Source organism: Girardinichthys multiradiatus, chromosome 7 (genome assembly GCF_021462225.1).
Source record: "Girardinichthys multiradiatus isolate DD_20200921_A chromosome 7, DD_fGirMul_XY1, whole genome shotgun sequence".
In the NCBI taxonomy this organism is placed as follows: Eukaryota; Metazoa; Chordata; class Actinopteri; order Cyprinodontiformes; family Goodeidae; genus Girardinichthys; species Girardinichthys multiradiatus.
In genome coordinates, this window is record NC_061800.1 from 11,356,813 (window position 1) to 11,376,125 (window position 19,313).

Sequence of the window (19,313 nt, forward strand, 5' to 3'; positions counted from 1 at the left end):
CACTGCAACAACAGCCCAGGGAGAAACATTAACCAGCTCAGCTCCACCATCACCACTCAGCCGATTCAAATGCCGGTGATCCCACATCCAAAAAGGACACAACCGGCCCCCGCCACCCCACCCTACACGCTGCAACCCTTGCCCGCTACCCCGATCCAACCTCCAGACATGACAGCCAGTGGAGGAGCACACCACCAACAATCCAGCCATCTCCAGCAGCCCCAGCCCGCCAGTCCATGGGACAGAAACATGTGCCAGCCGGGTAACCAGGCTGGGCAAACCAACTGCTCCAGGCCAAGCACAACCTGCCAGTCAACCCAGTGCACCCTAGTGCAGGCACAAGACATGCTCCACAGCTCAAAAATTTTCTTTTTTAAATAATGTGCTTGGCGCCAACAACAAAAAAACACTAATGTGGCCTATTTTTAAACTTTCACAAATCAAATAAAGCTTTCATAAATCCCAATCTGGGTTTTCAACATGAAAATGATTTGTGATTACATCAACTTAACCAGTGCACAGGTTATTTGCTTGTTCAACAAGTAACCTGGCTGCCAGTCTTTGGCCACAAACCAGCCCAAGCATTAATTCAGCCATGCAATAATTTCTTTTGGATTAAAATATTAATTTCGCTAGATGTTACCTGATCTGTTAAGTTTATTTAACTGATAATGTAAAAATACAATAAAACTGATGTAAATGAAAGGTAAATACTGAATGAGTATAACACAGATAAATTGGGATCATTTTGGATGTGAATCTAATTATATTTCTGTTGACTAAAACCTTTTTATTTAACCTTAAATCCTGCATCAGTTTCTTGTTTGTTAATTATTTGAAGGTGTTTTATATTAAAGCGGAGTGTATGTGACATAGGAATAAATTTGACCTAAATGAACTTCAGCTTCCTTAAGAAGTACAGTCAGCTGTATAATATCTGAATCTTCGAATGATCATATAAAATATCTAGTTTCCATAAAATTAAAGAGTGAAAGAATATTACAGCCTCAAAGCTGATACCCACAGACTCCTGTGATGGAAATTCTTGCAGTAAGCATTCCACAGTGTATGACCTTTGGTTTACCTCACTCCAGTGAACATCTGTGTTAGAGGAGGAAGCTGTAAAAGCCATTATCAGAAGTTTAATGGTTAAGGGCATTTGTTAGGGTGATGCCTCAGGGAGAGTAGATGGTTGTTCCTAGGTAACCTAGTCACCTCTGAACCCGAGAAGGGTCTGGGGTCATAAAACACAGACTCTTTGAAGTGTTGAGATAACACTGTCATGTTCTGGTATAAATACTGTGTGTAAATGTTGATCGGGGCTCTGTTTCACTGACTAACCTCAGTGTCAGGGTCTTCAAACGCTGAATGCCTTTGAATAAAACTTATAAAGACAAAGTCCGGATTTTCTCTTGTTATGAGTCAACTTCTACTCACTTTGATAAGAAAATTCCACAACACTCCCAAAGTACAGTAGTAATTTAGGTAATACTTCTAAGTTTTTTCCTCAATAGTTGTACTGTATCGTATGGTAAAATCTATTGGTATGAATATTTTTGCCATTATTAAAGTGGCAAAGTGTTTAAAGCAAAGTGTTAATAATTCAATATATTTACTCTTTATTAACTGAGACAACTTGCACTGAATTACGTATTTATACTTATTAAATATTTACATACTTTGATGCTATGAAACTACAAATTACAACATGTTTTTTGTGGGTTTTTATTTGATGACCAGAAAAAAAAGACCTGCATGTGTTTTTAGCTCCCACATGTCAACACTTATTAAACTAATGGGTTCAATATAACTGCTTGTGCTTTATGAGGTCCTCTTCTAGATTTTAGAATGTAATAATTGTCAAGTCTTGTAATGCTCAAACAAATCCAATGGATTTTCCACATAAAGGCTTGACCTTACTAAAACGTAAATATGCTTTCATATAGACAGTTTCATTGTAGCTCTGGCTGTGTGTTCAGCATTCATGTCATGTGCCAGCCTGCTTCAAGTCCTCCACCATCGTCCCTGTTCCCAAGAAGCCAAGGACCACAGGGCTTAATGACTTCAGACCCGTCGCCCTGACCTCTGTGGTGATGAAGTCCTTTGAGCGCCTTGTGCTCTCACACCTAAAAGACATCACCGACCCCCTCCTGGACCCCCTGCAGTTTGCCTACAGAGCCAACAGGTCTGTAGATGATGCAGTCAACCTAGCCCTTCACTTCATCCTCCGGCACCTGGACTCCACAGGAACCTATGCCAGGATCCTGTTTGTGGATTTCAGCTCTGCCTTCAACACCATCGTCCCAGTTCTGCTACAGGAGAAGCTCTCCCAGCTGAGTGTGCCCGACTCCACCTGCAGGTGGATCACTGACTTCCTGTCTGACAGGAAGCAGCGCGTGAGGCTGGGGAAGCACGTCTCTGACTCCCTGACCATCAGCACCGGTTCCCCCCAAGGCTGTGTTCTCTCTCCTCTGCTCTTCTCCCTGTACACCAACAGCTGCACCTCCAGTCACCAGTCTGTCAAGCTTCTGAAGTTTGCGGACGACACCACCCTGATCGGACTCATCTCTGATGGTGACGAGTCCGCGTACAGATGGGAGGTGGACCATCTGTTGGACTGGTGCAGCCAGAACAGCCTTGAGCTCAACGCTCTAAAGACAGTGGAGATGGTTGTGGACTTCAGGCAGAACCCAGCCCCACCTGCCCCCATCACCCTCTGTGACTCCACAATTGACACTGTGGAATCTTTCCGCTTCCTGGGAACCATCATCTCCCAGGATCTCAAGTGGGAGCCAAACATCAGCTCCCTCATCAAGAAAGCCCAGCAGAGGATGTTCTTCCTGCGGCAGCTGAAGAAATTCAACCTGCCAAAGACTATGATGGTGCACTTCTACACAGCCATCATTGAGTCCATCCTCACCTCCTCCATCACCATCTGGTACGCCGCTGCTACAGCCAAGGATAAGGGCAGGCTGCAGCGTGTCATTCGGTCTGCTGAGAAGGTGATTGGCTGCAGTCTACTGTCGCTCCAGGAACTGTACACCTCCAGGACCCTGAAGCGGGCTGGGAAGATTCTGGCTGATCCCTCCCACCCCGGTCACAGACTCTTTGAGACTCTCCCCTCTGGCAGGAGGCTGCGGTCCATCCGGACCAAAACCTCACGCCACAAGAACAGTTTTTTCCCATCTGCCACCAGCCTGGTTAACAAAGCCCGGAAACCACCCTGACATTCCCCCTTTCCCCCACACCCCCCCTTTTTTTGCTGACAGGACACCTGTAACCTGTAACTCTATGCGTTACATTAACGCTCAGCTTGGACTCCTGCTTACTTGCACTGCTTTACTTGCACAATGATCACCTGCACTGTTGTATTGCTCTTGCATCTTATACTGCTCTATATTTACTCTCACTCACTTAAAACTGTGCACTTATATTTATATTATATTGTAGATATGTTTGTACTGTTTAATTTGTACTGTATTGCACCGACTATGCCAAAACAAATTCCTTGTATGTCCAAAAACGTACTTGGCAATAAAGCTTTTCTGATTCTGATTCTGATTCTGATTGTCGTACTGGAAAGCCAACCTCCACCCGAGCATTGAGGCTTCCGGAAGCATCGTGAGCGGTCTATTGGTCATTCTAAATCATGTGACCTTTGAAAAAAAAAAAATCATACTTGTGCTAATTAGCAACAATTTTGCATAATATGCAAAACATAGCCAAAAATGTTTTTTTGGTCCAACTTCAAAATAGATTAAGATGTACGAATGATTTTCATACCAGTAGTGCATAAAGTCAAACTCAAGGTATGTACTCATTTTTAGAGGGATCCAGGCCTAGGGGGCTTCAGGCATATTCTTCATATTAAATATGTTCTTGGAAAATATTTAGGGATTTTTCTGACAAACTATGGATTTTAAGTGAATTGACTGTTTCAATTTTGATCATTATTACTAATATCTATGAAATGTTAGTTGTTTTTAAAACATCTTTAGAATTAGGGACATGATAAACATTGTGTATCATTCACATATAGATATGGTTATCTGAGAATATTTAGGGAATTTTATGAATTAGGGTGGGGTTTTTTTAGGAATTTTTGAATTTGGCTATGGACTATGTACTGTGGAAATTATTTAAATGTGGGTCATTATAGGCTTGTATTGTATAAGCAACGTTTCTCTTTTTTTGTCAAAAAACCATTACATCTAGGGACATTCTAAACAATGCATATTATTGCAAATATAAACTTGGTTAATTGAGAATATATTTGTTATTTTATGTCAAACATACTAAACACATTAAGAGATATCCACTGAGAAAACATATGTTGAAATTTTCTTTTTGTTCCTGTAAAAAAGGAAGAAAAGTCACTGGTCACTCAGTCAATTTGATATTTACAATTTGATCAAAGTTTTAATGAAATTTTGGCCATTTTTGTCTCTGCCTGTGATGTCTTTTCTTTGTTTCTGTTGGAGTGAGTGAATGTTCGTTCATGTGTTGCATGACACAATAATTTATGTTGTAGAATAATGTTTGATTAAAACCTTGGGTTTTCAGGAGCATTAAGAAGCAGCTCATTTCTGAGGCAGGTGCATATTAACAGTTTTGCAGTTTAAGGTAGGTGGCAGAGTTGGTAGCACTGTTGCCTTGCTGCAAGAAGGTCCTGGGTTCACTCCCAGCCGGGGGTCGTGCATGCGTGGGTTCACTCCGGGTACTCCGGCTTCATCCCACAGTCCAAAGACATGCCTGTTAGCTTAATTGGTCTCTCTAAATTGCCCTTAGGTGTGTGAATGAGTGTGTGCTTGGTTGTTTGTGTGTTCCGCTGTGATGGACTGGTGACCTGTCCAGGGTGTACCCCGCCTCTTGCGCATAGACTGGTGAAGATAGGCACCAGATTCCTCGCAACCCACTATGGAAAAAGCAGTAAAGAAAATGACTGACTGACCGACAGTTTAAGGTACCCCAAGATGGATTGGAATGAAGGTACTGTGGGACCACCCATGACCCGCCCATAGACAACTTATCAGAGGTTAGTTCTGCCTGGCTCCACCCACCTACCAAGTTTGTACATGCCTTAACTTCCATGGAAAAGCTAAGCATCTTCCTTCCTGAGTTTTAACACTGTTTAAGAGACAAGAGAATCAAAAAGCTTGTAGTGATTATTGCGCTAACAGCATGTTTATATAATAATTAAGAATGAAGCATGACATTTAGATTTCTGTGTTTTACTATTAAAAGTTTAATGAAATACTTTAAACTTCTTCAAAGATTTAGTTTTGTATGCAGAATCATTGGTGATTTATTAGATTGAAAGCTTTTCTGGTGCCATTAAACTAGCTGACAGTTCAAGATATGCCAAATGTAAGGAATATATTTTTGATATAGAATGGAGTCATGACTCCATACTTAGTGGGAATTAATGATTAGATTCAGTTTGTCAGGTTTATGCATCAAAATTGCATTAGATTTTCATTAATTTAATACTCATCTTTATACAAGACAAATCAGGATGATATGCGACTTAATTCTATGTAAGACATTGATGAACTGCACAACAACTGAAGTTTGTGTTTCGTTGTTAATGTAACTGAATTGCAGTTACAAACAACTGGATTTTATTTATGTTGCTTTCGGAAAATTCATAGTGACACATAGTTATGTCAGAATTGATTTCTTTGGTTCTATGTAATGTGATCCTGGTTGCTAGAACATAATTTGTTTCAAACATTTTGCTGGATTGCTGCATGGGTTGGACCTTGCGCCACAAGAGAGGAATGTCAGAATAAAGTAGCACTGGGTTGCAAACGTTTTAGCACTTATGGGAAAAATTGTAGCTCATATCTCCAGTAAGGACTATAAATGACAATGTGAGACGCACTTTCTGCTTTGTTTTATATAACTGGTGCCCAGCTCCCCAAGTCTACATTCTGAAAACCTGTCTGAATGTTTGGTGTTGATTCTTTTGAGAAATTATACATCTTCACAGATTAGACCATTATGAAATTTCTCTTTGGGGATTCTGAAACTATGGAAATAATGACCTGTAATCAGGCCTTCCACAAATATCATATGTCACATTTGTAATATTCAGAATATTTAGCTGTCACTGCTTGTGTAACAGGTAAAGTCAGAAGAATAATAATTTTTTGCTTTCCTATTATTTTTGATGAAGTTCCGTGTATTTAAGCACCTAGGGTAATAATGAACCATTGCATTTACATAGCAAAATCCAGAAAGATAGACATACTTAGGCTTCATTTTATTGGTGTAGTAAAGGCACAAAGTGATTGTTGCCGGTTTTCTTGCGCCGTTGAAGGCCACAGAATGGTCATGGTTTCTCTGTGGGTGCAGTGATGGGGCAGATGTTTTTGTTTTTTGGGGTTTTACCTACGAACACGCATACCCTGTCTATTGTTCTCACTTATATGACAATGAGAGAAAGAGCAAGAGCAAACCTTAGTCCTTTTTAAGTACTGTTTTGCAGGCCTCCTAATTTAGGCATGGTGATATTGCCAAGATCACTGCCCTCCACATCTTTGCTTTACTTTCGAAACGTCTCCACTGTGCTTTCTCAAGTGTCACAGATGGTGAAGGCTGTATTACCTGAGAGAGCTACTTCCTCCCTTCACTCCTTTGTTCCAGTTGGCTGGGTTTTGGTAGGAGAGTTCAAAAGAAAACACTGGAAGTCTAGACGCTGACGAGGTCCATATCAGATCCTACTGATCACCCACACCTACCATCAAGGTAGCAGAACGTGTTACCTGGATACACGTATCACATTGCAAAAAGGTTCCAGTTTCTCCAGATTTCCTTGCCTCCCAGGACACAAGGCATCCTTCAACTGGATCATCTACTGGCTAACGTTATGAGGAGAGCAGGCCGCCACAAGCCAAATAACTTTAAACTGATCACCGGCGGGTGGTTGAAGAGGTCGTGGAAGAACACTGTTTTTACAAAGGCATAATCATCCTTTTTGGCAGAGCAACGTTTGTTCCACAACATACTGAAAACCCCACCACCTTGCCTGAAAACTGGAATCATAAGTTAATTTGCCTCACCGTGCACACAGCATGGAGAGAGACACACAGGAACATACATGGAAGACCGCTACCACAATTGCACATAACCTTTCTCCGAAATGACTGCTGACATCTGCAGTGGAGAGAATAGGAAATATGCTCCACAATCCTTATTCTTCTTAATTATTTTTTTGTTTCATTTGGTGGTTGCTAGGCACTCCCTTGCTTCAACAACAAGGTCTGTGACGGGACCCAAGGAGTGTGTTCATCCCAGCAATGAAAATTGCAGTTCAAGAAAATACAACTGTTTCTGCCAGATTTGATCTATGTGATGATGTGAAGTGTGGTAGTTTATCAAGATGATTGTTTATATATATAAAAAATAAACAATTTTCCACCTTATCAGATGCTGTCGCTTATGGGCTCCCACATTGATAGTGACACTGACTCTCATAATGATGATGATTTTACCACTGTTTAATCTTCATTTTTTCCAAACATGATTTCTTTCTTGTTTCACGAATGTTGTATTAATCATTTATGCATTTAATGTGTCTTGATTCTAATCTACCTAAGGGGACCAGCAGGACCACGTCATCTGCAAAAATAAAAGACAAAATCCACTGGTCCCCAAACCAGACCCCCTCCTGCCCTTGGCCGCACCTAGAAATCCCGGGCAGCCCACCGGAGTCCAACATGCACCGGGAACAGGTCCGACTTAGTGCCAGCAATGCGGACCAAACTCCTGCTCCTCATGTACAGCGCTTTGAGTGCCTTGTTGCTGAAAAGCGCTATATAAATAAACTTGACTTGACTTGTACAGAGACCCGACTCTGTACTCCTGGAGCACCCCCCACAGGGAACCACGAGGGACATAGTCGAATGCCTTCTCCAGGTCCACAAAACACATGTGGACCAGTTGGGCACACTCCCACGAACCCACGAGTAGCCTGCAGAGGGTGTGGAGCTGGTCCAATGTCCCACAGACGGGACGAAAACCAAACTGCTCCTTCTGAAGCCGATGTTCAACTATCGGCCAGACTCTCCTCTCCAATACCCTGGTATACGCCTAAACAGGGAGGCTCCCTTTAGTTGGAACACACCCTCTGGTCACCCTTCTTATGAAGGGAGACCACCACCAATTCCTGAGGCACTGCCACCGTGGAGCTTTTAACCACCTCGGTGACTTCTTCCTGGGTTATGAAAGAGTCCAACCCCAAGTCCCCAGCCTCTGCTTCCACCAGGGAATGCATGAATGCAGGATTGAGGAGATCCTTGAAGTACTCCTTCCACTGCCCGATAATGTCCTCAGTCGAGGTCAGCAGCTCCCCACCCTCACTGTAAACAGTGTAGACCAAGCACTGCTTCTTCCTCCTGAGGCGCCGGACTGTTTGCCAGAATCGCTTTGAGGCCAACTGGTAGTCCTTCTCCATGGCCTCACCGAACTCCTCCCTGGCCCGAGTTTTTGCCTCTGCCACAGCCCGGGCCACGGCACGCTCGGCCTCACGGCACCCTTCAGCCACCTAAGGAGTCCCACAAGCCAACCACAGCCGATATGACTCCTACTTTCACTTGACAGCATCCCTTACAGCCACATCTATGGGCAGCAGCATCATCAATAGATGCGGAGAACATGGTCCCCTCTGACTCTATGTCTCCAACTTACCCCGGAATCTGGTCAAAGCACTCCCAGAGGTGGGAGTTGAATATATCCCTGGCAGAGGGCTCCGTCAGACGTTCCCAGCAGACCCTCACTATACGCTTGGGCTTGCCAAGTCTGTCCAACTTTCTCCTCTTCCAGCAAATCCAACTCACCATCAGGTGGTGATCAGTGGACAGCTCAGCACCTCTCTTCACCCAAGTGTCCAAAACATGCAGTCTGTAGACACGACAACAAAGTCAATCATCGATCTCCTGCCTAGGGTGTCCTGGTGCCAAGTGCACTGATGAATACTCCTATGGTTGAACACGGTGTTCATTATGGACAATCTCTGGCTAGCACAGAAGTCCAATAATGAAACACCACTCGGATTTAGATCGGGGAGGCCATTCTTCCCTATCACGCCTCTCCAGGTGTCACTGTTGTTGACGGTAAGACAGCTTCAAATTACCTCAATTTCAGTTAGAACAAGACTGAAGTAATTATGTTTGGACAAAGTGGTAATTGCAGTGCTTTTCATTCAGATCTTAATGGCCTGAAGCCTTTTATTAAGTTGCACCTTAAAACTTTGGGGATTTTATTAGACTCAAATGCAACAGCCGTCATTATGGTAAACCTGGTGACTCTGGTGAGAGCAACAATTACAAAGGCAGAGTTGTAGTTAAACCGATTTATTGATAAACAGGAAAATGCAACAAGGTTGTCTAGGAATCCCTGTTCTGTTGGTCGGAGCACTGAGGAGGAGAAGTAAGTGATTACAGGTTGTTGAAATTTATGTTTGTAGATTAATCTTACTGTTAGGAAGATGAGAAGTTTCCAGAGGTGAGTGATGCCACGGAGAGTTTGACAGATGTTAGTACCTTCTTTGGGCTTGCAGGTTCTAGCAAGCTTAAGGAGACTCTTGGCTGGGGAAGCACAGTGATGTACCTTCTGACAATTGTGAACTTGGGCTCTGAACATCGGACCTAGAGAATCCAGGTCTGGGTCTTCGGAGTCCTTTCCACTCTAAGGAGAGGAGGGGAATGTAGGTAAGAAACAGGGTCAGGAACCACAAAAGACAGAACTGAGTGTGCTGGTCTAATTACCACTCAGGTGAGTTAACAATCTGACGCGTTCATCAAGGTTCCTGCTGCTTAAGAAGCTCCTGTTGAGTAAGCCTGATTATCTTCAGCTGTGGCTGTTACACCCTGCAGGAGGAGGTGGGAGAGAAACCACAAACAAACACAACACAAACCTACGCTTAGCTCTGTGGCATGACAACAGCTCTTTTTCTGACACAAACAGACAAGCTCTTGGGTATCTGTCAGACCTCCTGCAGCCTTATGCACCCTCTAGATCTCTTCGATCTTATGATCACTTGCTTTTAGCTGTACCTGTCATAGTTGTGGGTTTGGTGGCAGGACCAGAATGCAGAACACAGCGAGAAGGTAGCATGGTGATGAAGTATTTAATGTTGAAGTAGACAGACTTACAGGCAGGTATGCAGTATACAAAGTACTGGCAGGTGGTCCAAAGCATATTTTCAGGAGGCAAACAAAAACTAAACCACAAGGAGGAACTCGAGAAGTCAACCAGGGTAGCGAGGAAAGATAACATGAGGAACCAGCAAAGAACAATGAAAACTAGAAAGCTTATAAGCTGAGGGAAGTGTAGTATGGACCAATGAGACAGGGAGGCAGGTAATCAGAGGAAACATGAAACAGGTGTGGACCAGGCTGCAGGGAACTGAGGGAATATGAATGGTTGCTATGGTGACTGGACTGGGAGACAAAGGGACACTGGAGAAACTAAATTATGAAATAACCAAAGGCAAAATGGGATCAAAAGATAAACAACACTAACTCACAAAGAGGAGCAGGGAGGCCGAGGAACAGGTGAACTGACTACAAAACTAAACTATGGGAAAGGGATTAAATAACAAACTCAGGGAAACAGATCTAAGAAATTATAACAACCTGAGATATAAGAACCTGGCAAATAAGAATTAACAAAAGAAACCATAAAGGAAACCCTAACTGAAAAAGTAAACAAACCCAAACAAACACTGACTGAAACTAAACGAGAAGGGAAGCAGAGAAAGCGAAGACTAGAATAAATGCAAACCAAAATGTAAACAATAAGTGGAACTAAGTATAGTGGCAAACAAGAACTGAAAGCTAACCTATCAGAAGGAACTGAAACAATAGAGACTAACACGAGGAACTAAACTAGGGATAAAGTTGGAAAGAACTACAAAAATAAAGGGAAACGAACACTGAGTAAATAACAACTGAAGGGTAACTAATGACAAGAGGAGGAATAGGGAAAAGAAACTAATAAACTAGAAGAATGCAGCAAGAAACAAATAACCTAACCATAAACAAACACAGAAACACTAAACGGGAAACTAAACTAGAAAACCCAAAGAAGCAAGAGAACTGTAATAATAATAATAATAATAAAAATAATAATAATAAGAGGAGAAAACCATTCTAAGTAATAAATAAATGAGAAAGCAACAACCAAGGGAACAATGGGCGAGGGGAGAAAGAACTACTAAAACTAGGAGGCAGGAGAGAGAACAAAACTATCAGGAAACAGAATGAATAAACAAACATAACTACTATACCCAAAGAAATAGAAACACCTAACTGAAGAGTAAATAAACACAAAACCCAAACAAAGTCCACAATGGCAGATCCTGACAGTACCAAGGATCATAAACTTTAACTTGAACATAAGACCAAATAAAAACCTCTAAAGGAGTACTTTTTTCATGAAAATTATTTGTTTCTTTTTATTTATTGCTGCATGTATTCAGTTGTAGGTAAAAGCACAAAGGATATTAAACTGTTCCAGATAGGCTGGTAGAAGTAAATTGTCAGTGCAGTCTACACTCAGTATGAATATTGCTGTTGGTCTTGTTACAACAACACTCTGTCATTTATTATAACAGTTTTGTACTGTAATAAACAGAAATTATGGTTATAATGTTTTATGGTATTCATGAACACCAGTAAAGGTGTAGTCTATGTTAAATATGGCCAAAAATAAAATGTTTTTTTAATAATGCAAAAATTGTAATTGCACTAAAAAGTATTCATTACTCTGTATCAGTAAGTACTGAAATGTGCTCACTAGTACTTGTACTCAGTTTGAAAAAATGTGGTATCGGTGCATCCCTTTTAATAAATATAAACAAACATTTTGCATAATTTGTGAATGCCAAACTTTACTGTAAAATCAATGTTGATGCACAATGGGCCACAATTTCCCCCCCTTTCTTTGAACTTATCAGAAGTTGTTAGCATGCCAACATCTCTACAAGGAATAATCTCTGAAATCCATGGTGGATAAAGAAATCTCTTTAAATACTTTGTCTCAAACACTTTATGACCTGACTGGTGTCTGTGCGAAGGAGAGGTAGACTTTTTTTAAGACTTCTTTTCTCATGCATAGCACTTTAAAATAACTTGCTATTTAATTTATTCATTTCTGTTTTTATAATTACCTTGCTTACTGAAATGAATGCAACATACATCACTCTTGATGGCCATGTAGAGGTTGAAAAATACAGATATGTTTACTTTATTTTAATGTTTACAAGTTATATTTTGATCCTGTCCAGCAATACTACAGTTGTTAGTGTGATTGTGATTCACAAGAACCTCCATGAGCCTATGTATATTTTTATTGCTGCTTTGTTAATGAACTCCATGCTTTTCAGCACTGCGATCTACCCAAAGCTTTTGATAGACTTTTTATCTGAAAAACAGATTATAACTTATAATGTGTGTCTCCTCCAGAGTTGTCTATATTATTCTTTAAGTGGTTCTGAATTCTTGCTTTTGGCAGCCATGTCTTATGACAGATATGTGTCCATATGTAAACCTCTGCAATATCCAACTATTATGAGAAAAACTAAAGTGAGTATTTTCCTGGTCTTAGCTTGGCTTGTACCTGCTTGTCATATTGTTATACTGATGATTATATTTGTTCATTTAAAACTCTGTAGCTTCACTTTGAAAGGCATTTTCTGCAACAATTCTCTGAATTATCTTCTCTGTGTGGCTTCAAGAGCAATAATGATATTTGGCTCAGTGGTCCTTTTCAATATTGGTATTCTTCCAATGCTTTTCGTACTATTCACTTACACAATGATACTTAGAATAGCCTATAGAAGTTGTGGGGAAGTCAGGAAAAAAGCTGCACAGACATGTGTACCTCACCTGCTGGTTTTAATCAACTATTCTTGTTTGCTTATTTATGATGTGATTATTGTTAGACTGGAATCTGATATTTCAAAGATTGTACGCGTTTTAATAAAACTGCAAATAATAATCTATAATCCTCTTTTCAATCCAGTCATATATGGACTGAAAATGAAAGAAATTTCTAAACACCTAAGACAGTTGTTCTATCATGCTAGAGGAAAGTAACTTTTTTTAAGCTGATGTCATTTTTGGCTTTTGATGGAAATGTTTTGTTTGTTCTGGTGGTATTTCATTTGGGAACGTTTAAAAAAATTGTATAATGATAATTATGAGTGGCTATGTCTCAAATAAAAAATAATAATGAATACAAAGTGCAGGGAATTAAAAGATTTCAAAATCCTGTACTTTTGAGCATGTTGGAGGGGCGGGGCCAGGCCTCAGTTTAGCTTCAAGTCATTATCAAAAGCTTTTTTCTGCATCAAAGTGTGTAGACTTGACCTAACCTAAAAAAAAATGAAACTGTTATAGCTCCTACAAGGAAGGGCACATAAACACAAAACCTTCTGGGACTGATCTACATTGGCCCCTGAACAATATTCAATGGTTGAATGGTGACATCATCACAGCCCTAGCCCCCGAGAATAGGAAGGTCCATATTTGATACCCTTCACCTAATCAACATAAAACTGACCCCAGTGACATAACATGATGGTCTAAGTTGGTCTCTAGTACTGAAAGGTTTTGACAGATAGGTTTGGCTGTGGTGGCGTGGCAAAGTCTGAACCTCACGCCACGGCCTTACGCTTGGCTCTAAATTACACAAGCACGGTCCAATTTACTCCAAACTGAATATGTTTGTTCTTTGTCAACTCACAAACAGCTCTATTCAATTACATTGGAATTTGGATCAACGACGCCCCCTAGGAAATCATCTTAATCTCCCTCATACATCATCAGATCCACACCAAATTTTGCATGCATCATGGAGGACGAATGTTGGCACGGTCAATTGCGGACATCACTTTAGCCCTGCCCACTGACCACCAAATGACAGGTTTCTTAGCTGATTAACCTTCCCACTTACAATAGGCAGTCATATGTTTCACTGTTGGATGGCCTCCTTAAACTCTCACTCATACAACCTTCATACAACCTTCAAGGTGTCTAATTACACAGTACAAGATGATGTTGAATTCTACTCTGAACGATGACTGTTGGCTCCACAGTCTGGGGCTGGCAGATCGGTCAATTTTATGCCTCGCCGTTTGCATACACTTGGGTCTAAAACACACATGATGGTCCAATTTACTCCACACTGAATATGGTTGATCTTTGTCAACCCCTAAACAGCTCTATGGGATCATATTGTAATTTGGATCAACAGCGACCCCTAGTAAATTTTAAATGCTTTATCTCCCTCATACATTGTCGTATCCACACCAAATTTTCTCTGCATCATCGTGGCCGAATGCTGAACATGTTGTCAGTTGATGACATCACTTTAGCCCTGCCAACTGATAACCAAATGACAGGTTTCTTTGCTGATTAACCTTCCTTGACAGTCTCCAGAACTTTCATACTTCCTCTGATAAGGCATAATTTTTTTAGATGACATTTCAAAGCATAACAGGAAGTCTTAATTAATATATCGCCACCAAACAGGTCAGCGCAGCTTTCATCAAGAACGTCGTATTTTGGCCAAATTTCCAACGCCTCTCGCCAGAGCAGAAGTCGACATGACCAAAAATAGTATGAAAGGTTGCTCACAGTACCACCTACTGGTAACGTGCAGAATGGAGTGGTGGGCTCAACAGTGGCAAGAAGGCAGAAAAGCCAGATCCTACACAGGTCGAGGGACATTAAGCTGCTTGCAGTCTCTCCTGCTCTGCTCCTGTTCATTACTCACCTCCCCCAGTTCTCTCTGCCTTCATTGGCCTCAGCTGTTCCCCATTTTTTAGCTGATTGGGTTAGGTGTATTGTATCACTTCTTGTTTCCTTTGTTGTACTCTTTCAATTGTTAGGTGTGTCAGGCTTTCTATTTGATACGAATTCTCTTTCCTGCAACATTTCTGACTTATTCTAACACATTTGCATAAACACATATTTTCTGTTGCTGCACCGGATGTATGGGACCCTCAGAATTCGAATCAGAAAACACTTTATTGCCAAGTAGTGTTTCAAACAGACAAGGAGTTTGCTTTGGTTAAAAGGTGCTACACATAGACAAAAATACAGCTGACGTACATAAATGTAGAAATATATACGTTAAAAGAAAAACATGTTTTATATGAATGTTATGAAAATTGAGAAAAATAGTGCAACTTTTTATTTAAAATATACAATACAATACACTAATATATAATAACCACAATATAAAATTAAATGTAATTGTATTTACATATGCAGAGATATTTTTATTATTTGCAACAGGAAAGTGTCAGTAGAGGACCAGGGCCTTGTTAATGAGGCCAGCTGCAGACGGAAAGAAGCTGTTTTTGTGGTGAGAGGTTTTGGTCTTGATGGACTGCAGCATCCTGCCAGACAGGAATGTCTCAAACAGTTTGTGTCCAGGGTGGGAGGGGTCATCTGCAATCTTTCCTGCTCGCCTCAGAGTCCTGGAGACATGCAGTTCCTGAAGACAAGGAAGACTGTAGCCAATCACCCTCTCTGCAGAGCGAATGATACGCTGCAGCCTGCCCTTGTCCCTGATGGTGGCAGCAGCAGCATACCAGATGGTGATGGAGGAGTAGAGGCTGGACTCAGTGATGGCACAGAAGAAGTGCACCATCATTGTCTATGGCAGGCTGAACTAATTCAGCTGCCGCAGGAAGTACATTCTCTGCTTAGCCTTCTTGGTGAGGGAGGTGATGTTCAGCTCTCACTTGAAATCCTGTGTGATGATGGTGCCCAGGAAGCGAAAGGAGTCCACAGGATGATGGGGGGCTGTACTCTTTCTAAAGTCCTGATCATCTCCACTGTTTTCAGAGTGTTGAGCTCCAGATTGTTCTGGCTGCACCAGGATACCAGATGGTCAATCATCCCCCTTGTATGCAGACTCATCCCCCCAGAGATGAGCCGAATGAGGGTGGTGTCATCTGCAAACCTCAGGAGCTGAACAGACTGGTGACTGGAGGTACAGTTGTTGTGTACAGGGAGACGAGCAGAGGGGAAAGAACAGGGGAACCGGTGCTGGTGGTCCTGGCATCAGAGACATGTTTTCCTTACTTCACGTGCTGCTTCTTGTGTATCAGGAAGTGTGTGATCCACCTACAAGTGGAGCCGGGGATTTCCTCGGTTGCCCCGTATGCCAGTTTGCCTGGCTGTGAGTCACTTCACTAAATGGAGACCAAACACGTTTTAATCAAAAATGCACCAGAAACCGAAACCTGAGTCCAGTCCTTGTGAAAACAAGTCCAGGCTTAATTATGCAAGGATATTAGGAAAATACCGTCTCGTTTTGCATCTGGTTTCATTCCTGCCACTTAGTCTGGCGGTTCTTTTGCTTGATGTTGAGAGCATGGGAAATCTCCAACACGGACTTAAAATGCTGTGCAAATCTGTCAAGATCATATTTTCTCCTCTGAGATTCGCGTCGTGTATTCACGTAAGCTGCTTCTATCGGTGAAGCATGTTATCTTTCAAAATCAATCACATATATATATAATATTGATGATGTATTACAGATATTTCAAGTTCCCACGGTCCCTGAATGCAACAGCTGGGAATATGTTGTTCAGCCGCTGTGTTGAGCTGTCAGTCATGATTCCTCACCTCCGTGATCTTAGTCCCCCCCACGCCAAAACAGGGCCAAAAGTTTGAAGCCAAAAAAAAAATCTGCAAGTTCGAAAAAAAAAACTTGAATCTGAAAAGTAGTTTTGAACTTCTTTTTTTCCAGTTTCACATCTGTTTTTTTTTTCAGTTGCAAAACTTTTTTCCAGTTTTCAAATTTGTTTGGGGGAGGTTCAAATTAATTTTTGAGATTCAAATGTTTTTATTTTGAACAACTTTTATTTTTCAGGTTCAAATGTTTTTCTCTTGAACAAACTTTTATTTTTTACGTTCAAATTGTTTTCTTCTGAACAAACTTTTATTTTTCAGGTTTAAATTTATTTTGTTTGAACAAACTTTTATTTTTCAGGTTCAAATTGTTTTCGTTTGAACAAACTTTATGGCCCCAATTTAGCTCCATAGACTACAATATGATTTGCTCTGGGCCCCTCCCTGATCTGACCTGTGACAACATGTTTAGCCACATACTGTCATTCATCCGCTGGCTGTCTAGGTGGTGTCCTGAAAACAATGTGGTCTACACTGATAATTGGTGAACATTTTGGGGAAAACTTGTTCTGATCAGAAAAAACGGCATTCAGATGGACCTGCTCTTCATTGTAGGAATCTGGCCGAATTATTAATTCTCCAAAACTCTGAAAATCCAGGTTCCAGAACAGGAAGCAGAGTCCAGGTTTAACATTTCTCTCTGCAGCTTCTGTACTATTACCCACACATTACCCTATTTAAGAGAGTCTCTTGCGCTCTGTCATAATCGAGTATATTAAAAACTAATCTAAAAGGAGCAGACCATAAAAATAAACACAACTCCGACTGAAAAGAAAAAAAAATGTTAATGTGGGTTACTGAACATAAAACCTCTCTCTACAAAAACTTTGTTGGGTAATGACTTGATTTGAGAAAATCAGATGCATTTATTTCGTCTCTTAGAAACCTAGTTGTAGCAAGAGAATTATGTTTGAATAAATGAGACAACTCGTTCAAATTATTTAAATTTTCACATACCTCAAAATACTGGGCGAGGAGGAAGAGTTGCAACTATTTTTCAGTCTGATTTATTGATTAGTCCCAGTCCAATAAAGAGCTTCAATTATTTTAAATATTTAGCCCTTAGTTTTCCTCATCCAAATTGCAAAGCACTAAAACAACTCCTAACCCTTACTCTAATTTTTTAGATCTGTTCTGATTATCTGATTTAGTTTTAAATACCAAAAAGGTATTATACTGATAAATTTTAACAGTCAAGTTGACATGGAAAGTGATAGCCTAAATATAGCTTTAATGCTATCTTAGACTCAACTGGCTTTGCTCAAAACATCCACAAACCTACCCACTTTTGTCTTCATACTCTGGACCTTGTGCTTACATATGGCATAGAGTGTGACAAAATAATAATAATATTTCCTCGTAAGCCTGTCCTGTCTGACCATTTTTAATAACCTTTGAGTTTAATTTAAATGAGTACTCTACACTAGAGGCTGACATTTTTTCGGGAGTCCCACGGGTCACGGGATTCCCACGGGAATCCCGCGGGAGGGGAGACAGCATCAGTAAAGATCACGTGATTGGGACGGTACAGGATAAAAAATGAACGGGAGCAGAGGGGAGCGAGAGCTAACCAATAGGAGGGAAAATAAACTAGGATCAATTGTCCTTGGAAATGTAAAACTGAGTCTTTGTTATAAACTTTAAAAAAAAAAAACTTGGATCGACGCCGCCATTGTGTAGTTTTTTTCCAAGAAGCCTATACTATAATGTGAGTCAAACGAACTACACGACCCACAAGCCAACAGTGCTTCTGATCGGTGTTTTCCTCCTGCGTTCAGGATGGAGGGAGCAAACGCAGGTGGAGAACTGGACGTGGTAAAATTGGATTTGCAACGTAAAGTCAGAAGTAAGGACTTATCTATTAAACTCACAGAGCTGACAGGAAAGTCGCAAATATTACCGAACTTCAAGAGAGTTGAATGCAGCGGTGTTAACACGCAGTGTGCTGCTTGTAAAACGTGATTAGTCGTAATCAAGTTCACCAGTGATTAAGGGACACTTGTAAGACAAATTCTGGATTAAATCAGCCCTGCATCTCTTCATTCGTCAAACCAAAAGTACCAACATGTGTCAATTCTCATCTGACGAACAAAATTGCTGCATGTGCACTAAAGATTTAAGAGGTAAGGTACGGAAGCCCGGGAGGGGACATGGAGGATTTTTTTTTTTGCGTCCCCACGCAATACTTTTGTGTCCGGCATTTTGGAACAGCAGCACAGATGACAAACTGCTCATAAAACAAACAGCTCCAATATGTCATTGATATGGTTTATTTGTCATATGCAGGTTAACAATGAGATGAAATGCTTAGGATAAAAAGAACCGTTCAAATCACGATAAAAACAAAAACACGGCGTACAAAAAAAAGTACACATCATGCAGCAGTAATAAGGAAATAAAGTGTCACAGATGTGGTTTTGTGCAGTTTTATTGTCCAGAGTTCAGTAGTTTGTTTGACAGCTTGTGGATAAAAACTGTCTTTTAGTCAGATTGAAGATAATTTTATCTAAGGCCAATTTCAAAATAAAACTCAATAAATCTCAACACGGGTGTAGTGTTTGTTTCATTTTTGCAGTTATCTGGTTTGGAAACTATCCC

The 19,313-nt window shown here is 40.9% G+C and overlaps 1 protein-coding gene across 1 annotated transcript; it reads left to right on the top strand.

Moving 5' to 3' along the window:
- Window positions 1-12,161: 12,161 nt before the first annotated feature.
- LOC124871808 (olfactory receptor 6N2-like) lies at window positions 12,162-13,103 on the top strand (the record flags this gene model as incomplete). The annotated part of the gene is made up of 1 exon (XM_047371377.1): window positions 12,162-13,103. A coding segment is annotated over one exon (942 nt), but the record flags the coding sequence as incomplete, so codon positions are not given.
- Window positions 13,104-19,313: the final 6,210 nt, after the last annotated feature.